The sequence below is a fragment of the Ochotona princeps genome, chromosome 26 (genome assembly GCF_030435755.1).
Source record: "Ochotona princeps isolate mOchPri1 chromosome 26, mOchPri1.hap1, whole genome shotgun sequence".
NCBI lineage: Eukaryota > Metazoa > Chordata > Mammalia > Lagomorpha > Ochotonidae > Ochotona > Ochotona princeps.
In genome coordinates, this window is record NC_080857.1 from 26,270,988 (window position 1) to 26,286,870 (window position 15,883).

A 15,883-nucleotide genomic window follows, 5' to 3' on the forward strand; every position below is an offset into this window, starting at 1 on the left:
TCCTAGATAGAACACAGCCCCATTCCAGCACATACACTCCTTGGTGGGACCCTCATCCCAGTTGTGGTGTCCCCTTACCTCCCAGTTTGGGCCTGTTCCTAGCCGTGAATCACGCACCTGCCCGTGGTTGCTCTGAGGACCATTAGGTGCAAGCCTCAAGTTCATTTGGGATTCCCTAATTGCCAGCATTCTGTTTCCTCCATTTTGATTGAAGGGATCCCCAAAGAGACTTTGAGGTGTTCAGAGATCAGGTTACTAGCAAGCACAGTGCTTCACGCCCCCAGCACTGTGGGTTCTGGAGGGAGCCTCCCAGGAAGCAGGTCAATGAACCAAAAATCAAAAACTCTGGCCGGGCGGCCAGGAGGCAGAGCCTGGCGCCAAATGGCGCACTGGCCGCCCTGGAGCAGCTCCCCACATGTACGTGGTAGCTACTGTGTGTTCCCAGGCTTGAGGCGTGGCCATCCCAAGGCCCCCCGGCAGGCAGTGGGGTAGCTGCCTGCCGGAGGTTCAAGTCCTTGGGCCCCAGTCCCACCCTTCCTGGCTCCTCCCCCCAGCTCAAGCCACATGGCGAGCAGTAGGGGAGGCCCAGACTCACTACACAGACCCCCGGGACTCACCCAGAAAAGGGGTAGCCATCGAGGTTCCGGCAAATCTGGGAGCAGCTCCCCACGTGTACGTGGTAGCTACTGTGTGTTCCCAGGCTTGAGGCGTGGCCATCCCAAGGCCCCCCGGCAGGCAGTGGGGTAGCTGCCTGCCGGAGGTTCAAGTCCTTGGGCCCCAGTCCCACCCTTCCTGGCTCCTCCCCCCAGCTCAAGCCACATGGCGAGCAGTAGGGGAGGCCCAGACTCACTACACAGACCCCCGGGACTCACCCAGAAAAGGGGTAGCCATCGAGGTTCCGGCAAATCTGGGAGCAGCTCCCCACGTGTACGTGGTAGCTACTGTGTGTTCCCAGGCTTGAGGCGTGGCCATCCCAAGGCCCCCCGGCAGGCAGTGGGGTAGCTGCCTGCCGGAGGTTCAAGTCCTTGGGCCCCAGTCCCACCCTTCCTGGCTCCTCCCCCCAGCTCAAGCCACATGGCGAGCAGTAGGGGAGGCCCAGACTCGCTACACAGACCCCCGGGACTCACCCAGAAAAGGGGTAGCCATCGAGGTTCCGGCAAATCTGGGAGCAGCTCCCCACGTGTACGTGGTAGCTACTGTGTGAGTTGTAATTTTTAAATGAAGTTTGTCTTTTTCTTGCTGTAGAACAGACGGGTTCTAGAAAGCAGTTTCTAACTTAAAAGTTCTTACACTTTTTTTATATTAGACATGGTAGTGCAAGAAGAGTTGTGTGTAGAATGCCTGTGTTTTTTTTTCTTTGAAGATTTGTTCATTTGAAAGTTATAGAGTGTGTGTCAGAGGTGGAACGGGAGAGGGGAAGAGGGAGGAAGGGAGGGAGAGGGAGGAAGGGAGGGAGAGAGAGAGAGAGAGAGAGAAGAGATGGAAGAGATAGCTTCCATCTGTTGGTTCACTCCCCAGATGGCTACAAGGCTCAGGCCAAAGTTAGGAGCTCCATTTGGGCCTCCCATGTGGGTAACGGGCCCAGACATTTGGGTCAACCTCTGTTGCTTTTTCCACGGCACATTAGCAGGGAGCTGGATGAAACGTGGGATATCCGGTAACATGAACTGGTGCCCGATGGAATGCTGGTGTTGGAGGAGGTGGCTTTGCCAGCCACTCTACAGCACTGACTCCCAGCCTGCTCATTTGTCTTCTTGCTCTTCCCAGCGCCAGATCCATCCCACACCACCCATCACACCCTCCTCCTACGTGTACTCATCATCCCTTCCCATTCCCAGGGAAGAGACTCGCCCACTGTTTGCAGTTGGGTATAGGCCTATTTGGGCAAGAAATTCTAAGGTCCTGAGGCCTGGCTGAAAGGCATAGCTGGTTGTTCCATATTGATCTGTCTCTTGGTGGCACAGTCCTCACCTGGAAAGGAGAGGTGTGGTCAAGTGGGAGTAGGTGGGTGCAGTATGACTAGCATGAGAGCGAAGAGTTGGTCAGATGCTCTATGGAAAATTATATTAAAATCAATGAGGAAAAAACTAGTATTATATGGTAAGTCAATATATGTGGACTGATAGAGTAAAGCAGTGGTTGAATTAACATCAGCTGATGGACCAGTCAACCTGGCATACCATCAAGTTTACAGTGAGCTTAGTTATCCACGAGTTGTCATTTGGAATTTACATTTTCTGTTCTTTAAAATGGTTGCTTCTCCCCGCCTGTTTGTAATATATACATATACACAGGCCCCAATTCACTATGACTTCTTGGTTTCTGAACTCCACATGAAGGTGTCCCCAGTTCATTTTCAATATTCACTAAATCCTTCAAGATAGTCGTGTTTTGTTTATAAGACTTTGAATGAGATGATTTGGCACAATTATATGCTAAAACAAGTTTTCTGAGCATGTTTGAGATAGGCTAGGCTAAAAACTATGGTGTTCAGTAGTAACTGATATTTTAAAATTAAAAGTGGAGCATTAATGCCTGAAATACCATCCTGATCCAAAATTGCCAATGGATAGCCTTTGATTGGATAGTCTGTGATTCCATCCTAAAATGCGAGAGCCCATCCTCCCTCCTCCATGAAAGAGCGTCTCCAGCATGTCCTTCCAAGCTTAAGAAGTGACACCTGTCTCTAAACCACTGGATGTGTTCCTGTGGTGTGGAGTGCTCAACTGCATTAAGGCAGACTGAAGACCGGGGCGGCGGGGCGGTAAAGAGCCAAGGGACAATAGTTAGGGGCTGTAGGATTGAAGGACTGGGATGATAGTATCTTCAGGGGTCGTTTTGTGGTCTGGGCCGCCTCCTGAGCTGCCTGAGGATTTTCTGAGTTGCAGTTTCGTCCAGCCTTTGCCAGAATTGTGCTAGTTTCTTGGCTCTCCCAGGAGAGTGAGTGCGTGCTGACATGCCTTCCTCTGGGTTTGGCTGAAGCATATTCAGGGGTGGGCATTTGGCACAGGGGTTAGGATGTCTGTTGGGATGCCTACCTTCTGTTTTGAGTGCCCGGGTTCAAGTCTTGGCTCTGCTCCTGATTCCAGCATCCTGCTAATGCAGACCCTGGGAAGAAGTGGCGGTGGTTCGAGTTACAGGGTCCCTGCTATCCACAAAGAAGACCTGAATTGAGTTCCTGGTTCCTAGCTTGCACCTGGCCTTGTCCAGCTGTTTAGGGCCCTTGAGTGAGCTAGCAGATGGGAGATCTCTCTGTCAGTGGTTCCATCTCTTGAATAAGTAATTAGGGACAGTGCTCGAATCCCTGCTTTGGATACCCACATGTCATCTGAATGTCTCATTCTGGGCCTGACTGCTACACTTCTCATGCAGCTTTCAGTTTACAGGCACCTTGGGGAGGAATCAGAGGATGGCCCAAGTACTTGGGTCCTTATCCTTTACATGAGAGACCCCAAAGAAGTTCTAGGTTCTTGGTTTTGGCCTGGTCTAGCCCAGACTGTTGTGGGCGTTGAGAGAGTGAATTAGCAGATGTAAAAATGTGTCTTTCAAATAAAGTGAGAATTATTTGATCCATTAAATTTAAAATAAAATGAAAAAAAAGTGTTTCAAACACTATTTTGCAGAATCCGACATGGAGAGTGCAATTCATTGTTACTGAAAGCTGTTCATCTTCTTTGTACACTAGTAAAACTGAACCCATAAGCTGCGTTAGCCCCTCTTCTAGCCTGATATTTTGAAAGTTATTGGGAAAACTTAGGCTTCATATGAATTTCCTTTCTTCTCTCTCAGCTGACATAATTACTGTATACTTTCCTGTCCCTCAAATATGAAAATCTCATCTAGTCTTAATCTTGTTGCATATCCATAGGATTAAAAGGCTCTCTCTGTTGGGTAGGCTGACTGTATGTGACTGTGGGTGAGGCTGGGACATGCACATGTATTAGGAACTGAATGGAGCCTGGTGTGGGCTTTGAAAGGATCTACCCATCTTACATTCATTACTGCTTTTTAAAAGCTGCTGTTCTGTTTTCCTCTGGGCAGATTTGCGTTGTAAATTGTTTAAAGACTTGGTTCACATGTGGTCTTTGGGTTACAACTCTAGGAAATTCTCAGGGGTTGGTGTTATGAGCCTGTTTTCCTTTAACAAAATGAAGAGGTAAAAAGAGATTCAATAATTGTCCAGGAGTGGCTCAGCTGGGGCCTGTGCCGGAGTCCCTTTTGCTCTGAGGCTGTGTGACACCATCCATTCCTGGTCTCAGGCCTGTGGAGCAGGTCTCTGTTGTCTACTTAGCCTGTCCACTGCTGTCTTCCCCAGAGCTGGCCTGTTTGTGGGCTCTGGGACCAGAACAGGGAGACTGTCAGGGCCGTTGTTCTTCAACATGGAACTGGGCAGCAGCACTGCTGCCTGTTAAGAATGCTCCTACCTCTGGAGGGGAGGTGCTCAGCCATTGTTGTATTAGCTGCAACCCTGACTTTGCAGAAGCTGGTGCTGCCTCCACATGCTCCCCGTTGCCAGCCTCTGCCTACCCTCGGCCTGCACCCCAGGCCTGCACTCTCCTTGTCCCAGTCGTGGTTGTGTCCTGTGGCAGCTTCTCAGATGCATGGAGCAGAGGGATTACTAAGATACAACTGCTGAAGCTTGGTTCCAGCTTTCGGGCTGTCTTGAACGTCTGTGTGGGGAGCTGAATGAGCCCATGTGCTACCAGGCCTTTGTAAATTCCAAGTGAGTACAGTCACTGTTGCTGAATGGTGGCGCTGCATTCTGGGAAACGTGTCACTGGGTGATCTTGTCACTGTAGGAGCATCACTCACACAAACCTAGCTAGTACTGAGCCCCGGGACTGTTTGGGTCACCTTCATATATTTGGTCCCTTGTTAACTGAAATGTTGCTCTGTGACTTAAGACTGGGTATTTGTCTTAGAACACTCGAAGTTCACTTGTTCTTCCTTGAACCAGCCTTAATCACGTTTTAACAATAGATTATCTTCCCATACTGTTAGGTTTTTTTCCTTTGCTTTTTAAAAGCTGCTGTTCTGTTTTCATGGAAGCAAGTTGCCCAGGGAAAGGGCAGGTGCATCTCATGGCTCTTGCTTCCCACAGGCTTTGTGGAGCTCAGCCTGTTCGACCAAGTGCGGCTCTTGGAGAGCTGCTGGCTGGAGGTGTTAATGGTGGGGCTGATGTGGCGCTCAATTGACCACCCAGGCAAGCTCATCTTTGCTCCTGACCTCGTGCTGGACAGGTGAGAAAAAACCCACGGTGTGCCTCCTCTTCCTGTTGTCTGAGCAAAGTGTGTAGGGACTGAGGAACAGAGCTCTGGATGAAACGATTAAAAGGTCACACCTGAACCACCATCTGCTCCTTCATCAAGTCAGAAATTAATAAATGTTCTGTAACTCCTGCATTTTAGTTTTTATTTGCTTTATTTATTTAAAAGGCACAGAGTGATCTTCAAATGCCTGCAGAGGTGAGCCAGGCCGTAGCCAGGAGTTGGGGTCTCAGCTTGGGTGTTCCACGTGGGTTGTAAGGATCCAAGTACTTGAGCCATCACCACTGCCTGAAGCAGAGCCAGGACTTGAACCCAAGTGCTGCAGTATGGGACGCAGGCATGTCATGTGGCTTCTTACTGCTGCACCAAAGACCTGCCCTCCTGTGACATTTCTGTCCACTGGTTCATTTACCCAAATGATCGTAATGGCCAAATCTGATCTGGCCCAAAGCCATACCAACACCCTCTCAGAATCATCAAAACCGCTCAGTTAACACTCTTGGAATATTCTTCTCCACGCTGGGGTCTCCAAGATGACTGTCCCCATCTCCGAGTGCTGTTATCCCCTTGTCCCCCTCCCCCCTGCAGACATAGGAGAAAAAAGAAAAAAGTAGGAAACATTTGGCCCACCTACCTTCCCCACCCTAATCAGTGACCCACATGGGCATACATCACATCCTTATCAACTATGTAAACACACACACACGCGCGCACACACGACAAAGTCAGGAGCCTAAAACTTCATTCAGGAGTCTCCTACACATGCAGGGGCCTGAACACTAGGGCCTGCTCTGCTGCATTCCCGGGTGCATTAGCAGGAAGCTGGATTGGAAGCAGAGTAGCTGAGATGTGAGCTGTCACTCCAGTATGGGATACTGACATTGCAGACAGGATTTAACTCACTGTGCTGCAATGCTGGCCCCCTCATTTAAAACCTGTGTTGCAGTATCATTCACAGGCAAGGGTCATCGCCGGGAGCTGTACTCTGCAGGATATTGTGGCCACTAGGTGTGCAAGTCAACTTAGATGTTTCTGCATTAAAAACTCCATTTTCAGGTAATAACTTAAAATTGTTCTGGGAATTTTCCAGCTGTGGTGACCAATTGCATTTTCAGCTAGCTGGACAGGCAATACAATTCTTCCAAATCTGCCGACTTTATTTGAAAGTGCTTTAATGTTTTAATGCATGTGCATTTTTGGCAATAGCGACTACAGGAATAGTTAATTATGAAAACCAGGAGAAAATGAATGGAAATTGGAATATGATGGCACTGATGTTGTGCCTTGATTGTATTGAGTTTTCGGAGACCACGTAGAAAGGTGTGGGCGTTGTGCACACTGGTTTATCTGCTGCTTGGACATGTATGTCCTGTATCAGCGAGTCTAAACGCTGCTGCTTGTTCCAGCTTCCATATGTGCACCCTGGGAGGCAGCAGGTGATGGCTTAAGTAGAGACCCGGAGTGAGTTCCTGGCTCCTGGCATTAGCCTAGTGTAGCTCAGATGCTGTGTGGGCATTTGGGTAAGGAAAACTGGGATATACAAAACCAGATGCTTTCTAGCCCATAAAATGGAACACTTTGTTGGTGAAAAACTGCTAGTGTTTCTTTAGCCATGTTTAACCCTGAGCACGATAGGAAGATGCCCAGTGCTGGTGTCAGCAGAGATGAGTGGAATAGGTTCTTGTCTTCCTGCAAGAAGGCATTCAGCTGAGGGACAGAGAGGAGTGGTAAGAAAGGAAGTGAGGTTTCATGGGCTAGAGCGTTGGTCAGAATGGAAGAGTACCTCTCCAGACAGACTCTGGGCAAGGCAAGGTGACACGGGTTAGTGGAGAGCATACACCTGGCGACCCAGTTAGCTTGGCTCAGGACAGAGCTGAGCGCACTGCCTGGATTCAGATTCGGGCTTATTAGGGAATAGGGTCCAGTTCTTTCTGTTATTTCCCTCCTGCCCTCCTTTTCTGGACAGAGGAATTGCCGAATATGGATTAGGCCGATTTTTATTAGTGCTAGCTCATTTGATGCTGAGATTACCCTTGGGTGAAGTTTGTGAAGGTCTGACAGCTCACTGCTATCGTGCTGGGTAACCCATTTGGTGCTGAGCAGGCAGGATTCTCCTCTGTGTATCTGACTTTCCAATAAAAATAACTTTTTTTTTAAAAAAAAAAAGTTATGAGGTATTTATTTAAAAGAGTTACAAGAGACCCCAGACCCTTCTGTAACAGATAGAATAGTCACCTTGCCAGCTTACGTGTGCGTGCACTGTCTGCAGCACCTGGTGTGTTGGCTGCTTCAGGTTCCCCAGTAGGCTGTGGAGGGGAAGCACTGTGGTTTTCCCCAGGTTACCCAGTGGTAAGGGGCAGACTTAGACAGGGGGGTCTGCAGGTGAAGTTCTGTTTGTGACAGCAGCGCACTGACCCTCATGGACAACAAATAGGAGGAAGCCCAAAGGCAAACTCACTCCCTGCTTTATTCTTTTGTCTTTATTCTTTTGTCTTTCTTTATTCTTTTGTCCTATTCTGCCCTCGGCCACTTTAGAAACTCACTCCTCCTTATAAATTTATTCCAAATGTAATGCTTATTTTCTATGACTTTTTTTAAAATTATTTATTATTTAACTTCAGTAATTACATTGTATTATGTGACACAGTTACATAGATACTTGGGTTCTCCCCACCCCTCCCCAAACCCTCCTCTATGACTTTTTAAAAAAAGAGTTACTTGTGGGCCCAGCACAGTAGCCTAGAGTCTAAAGTCCTCACCTTGCTTGCACTGGGATCCTGTATGGGTGCCAGTTGTAATCCCAGTGGCCCTGCTTTCCATCCAGCTCCCTGCTTGTGACCTGAGAAGGCAGTAAAGGACAGCGCAAAGCTTTGGGACCCTGCACCCATGTGGGAGACCCAGAAGAAGCTCCTGGCATCTGGCTTTGGATCAGCTCAACTCTGGCCGTTGAGGTAGCTTGGGGGAGTTAGCGGATGGAAGCTGTTCTTCTCTGTTTCTCCTCCTCTCTGTATATCTGACTTTCCAATAACAATAACTCTTTAAAAAAAGTTATGAGGTATTTATTTAAAAGAGTTACAAGAGAGAGGGAAAGCTAAATGGGACCAAGCACTTGGGCTGTCTTCCACTGCGTTCCCAGACATATTAGTGGGCAGTTGGATTGAAAGTGTCCTCATGGCTTGGCACCACAGGCTGTGGCTAAACCTGTTTTACCAAAACACAGGCCCCTTCAGTGACTTTTATTCCTGACTTTCAGTTCAATTTAGCTCGCTCTTTTCTGAGTTTTTAGTCTTTGTAAGCATGTGTGTTAGTTACTGTAAATATAAGGAATCTTATTGATAAATACAAGATACAGAAAGGCTGGAACAGCCAGGGAAAAGGCCAATTAGCCTAATTGCTCAGCCTGTACTTACTGGTCAGGCTCCCTATTTGCTTTTCCTGGACTTTACTAGGTACAATGTAGAGTTAAATTCTTCCTCACTCACTGGGTTGTTGGGGATTTCCCTGCTCACCTGCCTAAAACTTTTCTATTCTTCAATTGTTAAAATGCAAAGTTCTGTAAAACCATGCTTAATCACTATATACTGCAAAGTTTAAATTGTGGCTTAATTTTCTGCCCCAAAAACTTTATCAGTTTATGACTGTTAATGCTAAGCAAGATGTAACTTTAATGTTAAGTTTGTACTCAGCTGTTATATATATGATGGATATTAAAAAATGTTTCCTAAAAAAAGTGCTGTCCCCTTGCCACCCTTTGAAGGAGAAGGCTGGCAGTCCCACTTTGAGAAGGACGGCGGGTAGACCTCACTCTAGGATTGCTTTGGGAGTTCACCTTTTTCCAGGAGGTGCCCATGCTCTGATTTCAGGGAGCTGTAGCACTTGGGTCTGCTGTGTAGTTCCTCCCATTTCTGAGATAGGAATTTACAAGTAGCAAGGCATGCATCTGGAGGAGGAAATGGTACCCACTGTAGTGTGGGGGGAGGGTTCTTGTGCGCAGGTGGCAGCTTCTGATTTCCCATGAGTCTCTCCTGCCTGCTGCGTGGGGAAGATGTGTGGGTTACACACGGGTGCACATGTGTGCAGTCCCACCCATGACCTTGAGTCTCACAGAAGGGTAAAGGGCAGAATTGCAAATGTACTCCAACAATCTTCTGGAAAATGGGATAAAAAGATAATTTCATTTTGGTACAAAATTTTTTGAAATTCATGCAATCAAAAAATCTTCAAAAAACTCCTAAGTATGTTACAAAAAGTTATGCATAGACTTTGAAAGTTTTCTGCAGCAAAATAAGCTTAACATTTCTTTAAGTTTTTTTTTAAAGGTTTATTTATTTTATTACAAAGTCAGATATACAGAGGAGGGGAGAGAGAGAGGAAGATCATCCGTCCGATGATTCACTCCCCAAGTGAGCCACAACGGCCGGTGCGCGCCGATCCGATGCCAGGAACCAGGAACCTCCTCCAGGTCTCCCACGCGGGTGCAGTGTCCCAAAGCTTTGGGCTGTCCTCAACTGCTTTCCCAGGCCACAAGCAGGGAGCTGGATGGGAAGTGGAGCTGCCGGGATTAGAACCGGCGCCCATATGGGATCCCGGGGCGTTCAAGGCGAGGACTTTAGCCACTAGGCCACGCCGCCGGGCCCTAAGTTTTTTTTTATTATTAAAAAGTTAGATATACAGAGAGGAGGAGAGACAGGAAGATCTTCTATCTGATGATTCACTCCCCAAGTGGCTGCAATGGCTGGAGCTTGCCAGCCAGGAGCCAGGAGCCCCCTTGGGGTCTCCCATGTGGGTGCAGGGTCCCAAGGCTTTGGGCCATCCTTGACTGCTTTCCCAGGCCACAAGCAGGGAGCTGGATGGGAAGTGGAGCTGCCGGGACACGAATCGCCACCCGTATGGAATCCTGGTGCTTGCAAGGCAAGGACTTTAGCCTCTAGGCTACCGTGCTCGGCCCAAGTTTAACATTGCATTTGCTGTGTTCACAAATGTTTTGAATTACTCTAGTATCAGACCATCAGTGCAGGAGTTGGTATATCTTTTGTTTTGCTCCTCAGACTTTTTTTTGTATTTTAATATTTAGAGCTCTGTGGTCAAGTGTTAGCTTAATTAGTTAATTTCTGTTGATTTTCACAGTATAGTTTTGTAGGTTTAGGGATTCAACCCTCCACCCCCCTTCTCTTTCGTCCTTGCCATTTTCCACTCCCATCACCCACTCACTGTATCATGACAGTAGTGAAGTCCCTTGGTGTTAGTTATCAGTTTAATTTTCTGATGTTTAAGTGTGTTATGATAAGTCCAGGCACAGGTAGAAAAGCAAATACAATGTAGAGTGTAATAATGAGTTCTGTTGAAAGTCCTGTTTTTATTTGGAAGTAGAGATGCAAACTGCACAGTACTTGACTTCCCAGCATGCTCGTCTCCCTTGCACGGTCTCTGTTTTCCCAGTATTACAGTTCTGCAGGTCCACGGTTACAGTCTGTACTCATTGTTGGTGTTAAGAGTGGCCAGGGATGGCACCTTGGCTTGGTAGCTAACCCTCCATCACTGGCACTGCTTCATGTTCTGGCTCTTCCACGTTCAGTTCGGATCCCTGTTTATGGCCTGGGAAAGCAGCAGAGGATGACTCTGTGCTTAGACTCTGGACCACACTTGGGGGACCTGGAAGGAGCTTCTAGGTTCAGATCAGCCGATTCTGGCCATTGCCACTATTTGGGGAGTGAACAAGAGGATGAAAATATCTCTTTCTCTCTTCCAAATTTTCTTAAGCCCTAAGCCTGTTGGTTTTTTTTTTCCTGTCTTTTTATTTTACTGATTTTATAAAGAGAAAGGGATACATAAAGAAGGCTATCCCGTCCATTGGTTCACTCCCCAAATGGCCAGGGTGGCTGGAATTGAGTCAATCTGAAGCCAGGACCCAGAGCTGCCTTCCGGGTCACCCATGTGGGTCAGGGGCCCAAGGACTTGAGCCATCCTTCTCTACCCTCCTAGGACATAAGCAGGGAGCTGGATCAGAAGTGGAGCAGCTGGGATTTGTACAAGTGCCTGTATGGGATGCTGGCGCTGCTGGTGCGTGGTTAGCCTGTTATACCACCATGCTGGCTGCTGATCTTTCAAATAAAAATAAAGTAATATATATATATATGTGTGTGTGTGTGTGTATATATTATATATATATATAAAATTGGTGATGTCATGAGGGTCATTCACAAGACACAAGCATTCCTGTGCACGTGCTCTATGTGCGGCCTGTGTCTTCATTTTTGGATGCCTGCCTGGCTGCCTGATAGAGTCCAGAGCTGGGGAGATAGGAAGTCAGGGTAAGATGGTTGGGGATTTGCTGTCGGTTTTGGCATTCTGTGCCCAGGATTGTTCTGATTCTCCCAAAAATGTCCTTTCGCAATGAGTAACTTAGTGGGAACACTCATATTTTGGGATCTAACCTGCTCACTTTGAGAGTGCTGCGACAGTTTGCCGAGGTTACCAGACTTGTTTGCCCACACGAGCAATTGCCATACTAGTTCCTCCGCTCAGGTAAGTATGCAGGGGCAAGGTCATGGTTGATCTGCTTTCCTGGTGCAGCACCTGTTGGGAAAGGCTTCCCCAGGATTCGCGATACCAGTGGTGGGATTCCTCCCGCAAGCAGCACCAACCCGAGAAGTGTCCTGTGTCAGAGGTGAGGGGAGTAGGAGAGGAAGCAGCCAGTTTTTTGAAATCCAAAGTTCACTGCAGGTACTGTTAAAGGGAGTGAAAATGAAAGCACCAGAAATCCACACTTTTGCCACTTTTTTTCCCCTCTATTTGCCGCTAACTTTCAGGAGTGATGGAGAGTTCTGTGGTTAAAAAAAAAAATCTAACTACTTGTCAAGGACTTGCAGTAACCAGGCATGAAGATAATGGGTGTTTTGGGGGTACAGTGGAATGAAATAATCTGGCAGGAATGAATAGAAGCTACTGATTATGAAATTCAGATAATTTATTTCTGAAGTATATTTAAAACCTAAATTTATAGAATTTGAGAAGAATTTTGCATGTAAGATTCAAAGTTTGTCTTAAACTTTTGCTTAAAAATAATCTTTAGCAAGTCGGCAGTTTCTATGTCTGTTTTTTCTTGATGCTTCTCGTCTTTTCTTCACGCGTCATGTTTGTTATTGTGTTACATGTGATGCGTCTTAGTTGCTGTTTCAGAGTTTGTCCACCAGGAAGTGAGAGTTAAGCTCTGGATCTAAAGACTCTGGTCCCCAGCACGCGGCTTTCCTCAGTAGCTCTTCCTGTTAGGGACATGGGAGGTCTCATTGTTAGTAGCAGGAGGGCACTTCAGAAAGTTGATGAGAAATGGAGTTAAACGATGTTTTGTTACAAAATGTGTTGAAAGCCACACCTAATTTTTCATAATATGTACTTCGCAGGAACTTTGTGAAGACACCTCATGTGCAGAGATTGCAAAAAAATGTTTTTGCTCCATAGCAAACTCAGCTTTAAAAAAAATTTATTATTGTGTGAACAGTTCCATAAGTTCCCCCACTGACTTCCCCCATATCGTTACAATAGTATAGTCCCTCACAATCAGAAGTCCATCAACCCACTATTAAAGCGTATCCTGACATTGTTGGCATGGACAGTGGCAGAGTCTAGCATTCCAGAGTCAATATACATTCAACAGTTTCTTTGGGAGTCCATCTTAGATTTGGAAATAGAGACGCACACTGCATTGTATCTTCACATCTGTAAGCGACAGTCTCTACTACACAGTTAGTATACATCCCCTTCAGTGAAAAGCCATAAAAACAACAGAGAAATAGAAAACTTACAACAGTGTGAAGTCAAATAACATGCTACTGAATGACTTTCCTGAAGCAGATTATGCTATTGTGTGACCTATGAGTCAGTGAGGAAATTAATAAGAAAAAACTGTTTCGAATGAATGAAAATAAAATATCAACCCCCTGAGATATAGCAAAAATAGTATCGAAAGGGCTGTTGATCTTGTATTTTGCATGAAGGGCACCTTATATTTAATCTAGTTCCAGTTTTCGACACAATTTTTTCTGCATTTCAAATAAATGTTTATTTTAAAATCCATTTCTATCGCTCCAGCCTTCTATTCACTGTAGGAAATTATGGACAAGAGCAGAGAGTTCAGCATCCCATTCTCCAGACACATACAAGAGTTTCACTGGGAGTCCATCCTCGATCCGGAAGTAGAGATGCATACTGCACTGTATCCTCACATCTGGACATGTCAGTCTCCACCACACAGTCACTATACATCCCCCCAAGTGAAAAGCCATGAAATAAAACCAACAACGGAAGTAAAACAGAAATTTACAATGCCATGAAGTTAAATAACTTGCTACCGAACAGCTGATGTGCTGCAGAAGAAGTGAAAAAGGAAATCAAGAATCATCGTAAAGAAAATACTGTGTGATCTGAGTAATTAAAGAATTTAATGAGAGGGGCCCGGCGGCGTGGCCTAGCAGCTAAAGTCCTCGCCTTGAACGCCCCGGGATCCCATATGGGCGCCGGTTCTAATCCCAGCAGCTCCACTTCCCATCCAGCTCCCTGCTTGTGGCCTGGGAAAGCAGTTGAGGACGGCCCAAAGCTTTGGGACCCTGCACCCGTGTGGGAGACCTGGAAGAGGTTCCTGGTTCCCGGCTTCGGATTGGCGCGCACCGGCCCGTTACGGCTCACTTGGGGAGTGAATCATCGGACGGAAGATCTTCCTCTCTGTCTCTCCTCTCTGTATATCTGACTTTGTAATAAAATAAATAAATCTTTTAAAAAAAGAAAGAATTCAATGAGAAAAAAAGCGTTGACATATGTTTTATGTGCCGCCAAACATGTTGTATGTGACATCTAGAGCTGGTTGGCTGAAATGGTTTTGGCTGAAAATAATAGGAATGGTATTGCTTTGTGCAAATGTTTAGTGAACAAGGAGAATACGGTAAAATGCAGTTTCAAGCCACACTCTTGCCTCAATACTACATATGCAAATTTTATTAGAATTTGTAGGAAATGCCCTTTTTATATCTCCTTCGTTATCTAATTTTGGTAATTTCATATCACTTGCTGTGGTCTTATTGATACCTTATTATAATAAAAGCATATACAAGATGAAATTTAAGATTAAAAAGAAACTACTCCTTATTACTTTTGGTGGTTGCCTGGAGCTGTGTTCCTTCAATTCTCAATTGTGTTTTATAGGGATGAGGGGAAATGTGTGGAAGGAATTCTGGAAATATTTGACATGCTCTTGGCGACAACATCAAGGTTCCGCGAGTTAAAGCTCCAACACAAGGAATATCTGTGTGTGAAGGCCATGGTCCTCCTCAATTCCAGTAAGTAACCACACAGCTGGGCTGTGCTGTGGGAAAGCAAGGTGGCATCCAGGCCTGTGGGTTGCTAAGAGTGTTGAATTTGTGTTTTATTTAGAAACAGAATTATGACTTCCTTTCTGACTTTTTAAAAATTTGGATTTAAACTGCAGTTAGATATTGGTAAGGTCAATATTAATTAACTGGTGGTTAGCTGAAAAAGTGGTCTAAGCCGCCATTGTGCCAGAAAACCCAAAATGGAACTTTCAGATGTTTGCCTTTTAGCCTCTTGTTAATGCTCATTCAGACATTGTAATGTTTTGGGTTCTACTTTTTGCAGGTTTGTTATTCATTTGTTCAGATAAGAAACTGAAGACATAGTTCACAGTAGAGAGAGAACAAATCATTATAAACAGTGAACTGAGTGCTGTAACAAGGGGTGTGTGCAGAATGCTCTGAGGAAACATGAGCAAGAGACAGGCTGCAGTGACTGAAGAAGGGAGGGATGTAGGAACAGGTGCTTGGGCACCAGCAGAGGGGCTGGATGGGGTGGCAAACTGCAGCACTATACATCCTAAGTGGTCCCTGGGACCCTGCACCCAGGGACCAGAAAGAGGCTCCTGGTTTCAGATTGGCTCCGCTTCAGCTATTGTGGCCTGTTTGGGGAGTGAACCAGTAGATAGAAGATCTTTTTTTTATTATTATTATTAATTTCATTGCATTATGTGACACATTTTTTTATGCACTGGGATTCCCCCCGCCCCTCCCAGAACCCTCCCCCACGGTGGATTGCTCCACCTTGTTGCATTTCCATAGTTCAAATTCAGTTGACATTCTTTCATTGGAGGTTTTGACCAAGCATAAAGTCCAGCATCTTATTGTCCTGGTAAGTTCAATGGTTTCTTGGTGAGACCATCTCTGGCCTGAAGGTAGGGGCAGCAGAGTATCATCCCAATCAAGTAAAAATCCCAACATAATATTTACAACCATTTACAACATTATGGCATTAATTGACATGGTATTGATTAACCAATATGTTACTAGGGAAATGCAGGTTCTCAACCACAATCTGTGACTTCATCATAGACATTTCAATTTTGATTTATATTCAACCATGTTCTATATACCTTAAAATGGCTATAGTTTGCTATTCAGCTGTCTCTTGTCTATTTTAATGTTAGTCTTTAGCAGTTTATAGCATTGAAGCATGATTTTGCCATCAGGATCGCTCCAGAAACCCCTCAAAACAAACAAACAAATGAACAAACAAAGCTAGAATAGACAGAGAACAACTAGGAAAGCTTAGAAACA

At 45.9% G+C, this 15,883-nt stretch overlaps 1 protein-coding gene across 1 annotated transcript in view; it reads left to right on the forward strand.

Annotated features, from left to right (window-relative positions):
- Positions 1–15,883, forward strand: part of ESR2 (estrogen receptor 2) — a 42,893-nt gene that overhangs the window by 17,038 nt on the left and 9,972 nt on the right. The window contains exons 5-6 of the mRNA XM_004584486.4: positions 5,102–5,240; positions 14,463–14,596. Coding sequence (XP_004584543.4) covers positions 5,102–5,240; positions 14,463–14,596 — 273 coding nt within the window. The remainder of the gene's footprint in view (positions 1–5,101; positions 5,241–14,462; positions 14,597–15,883) is intronic.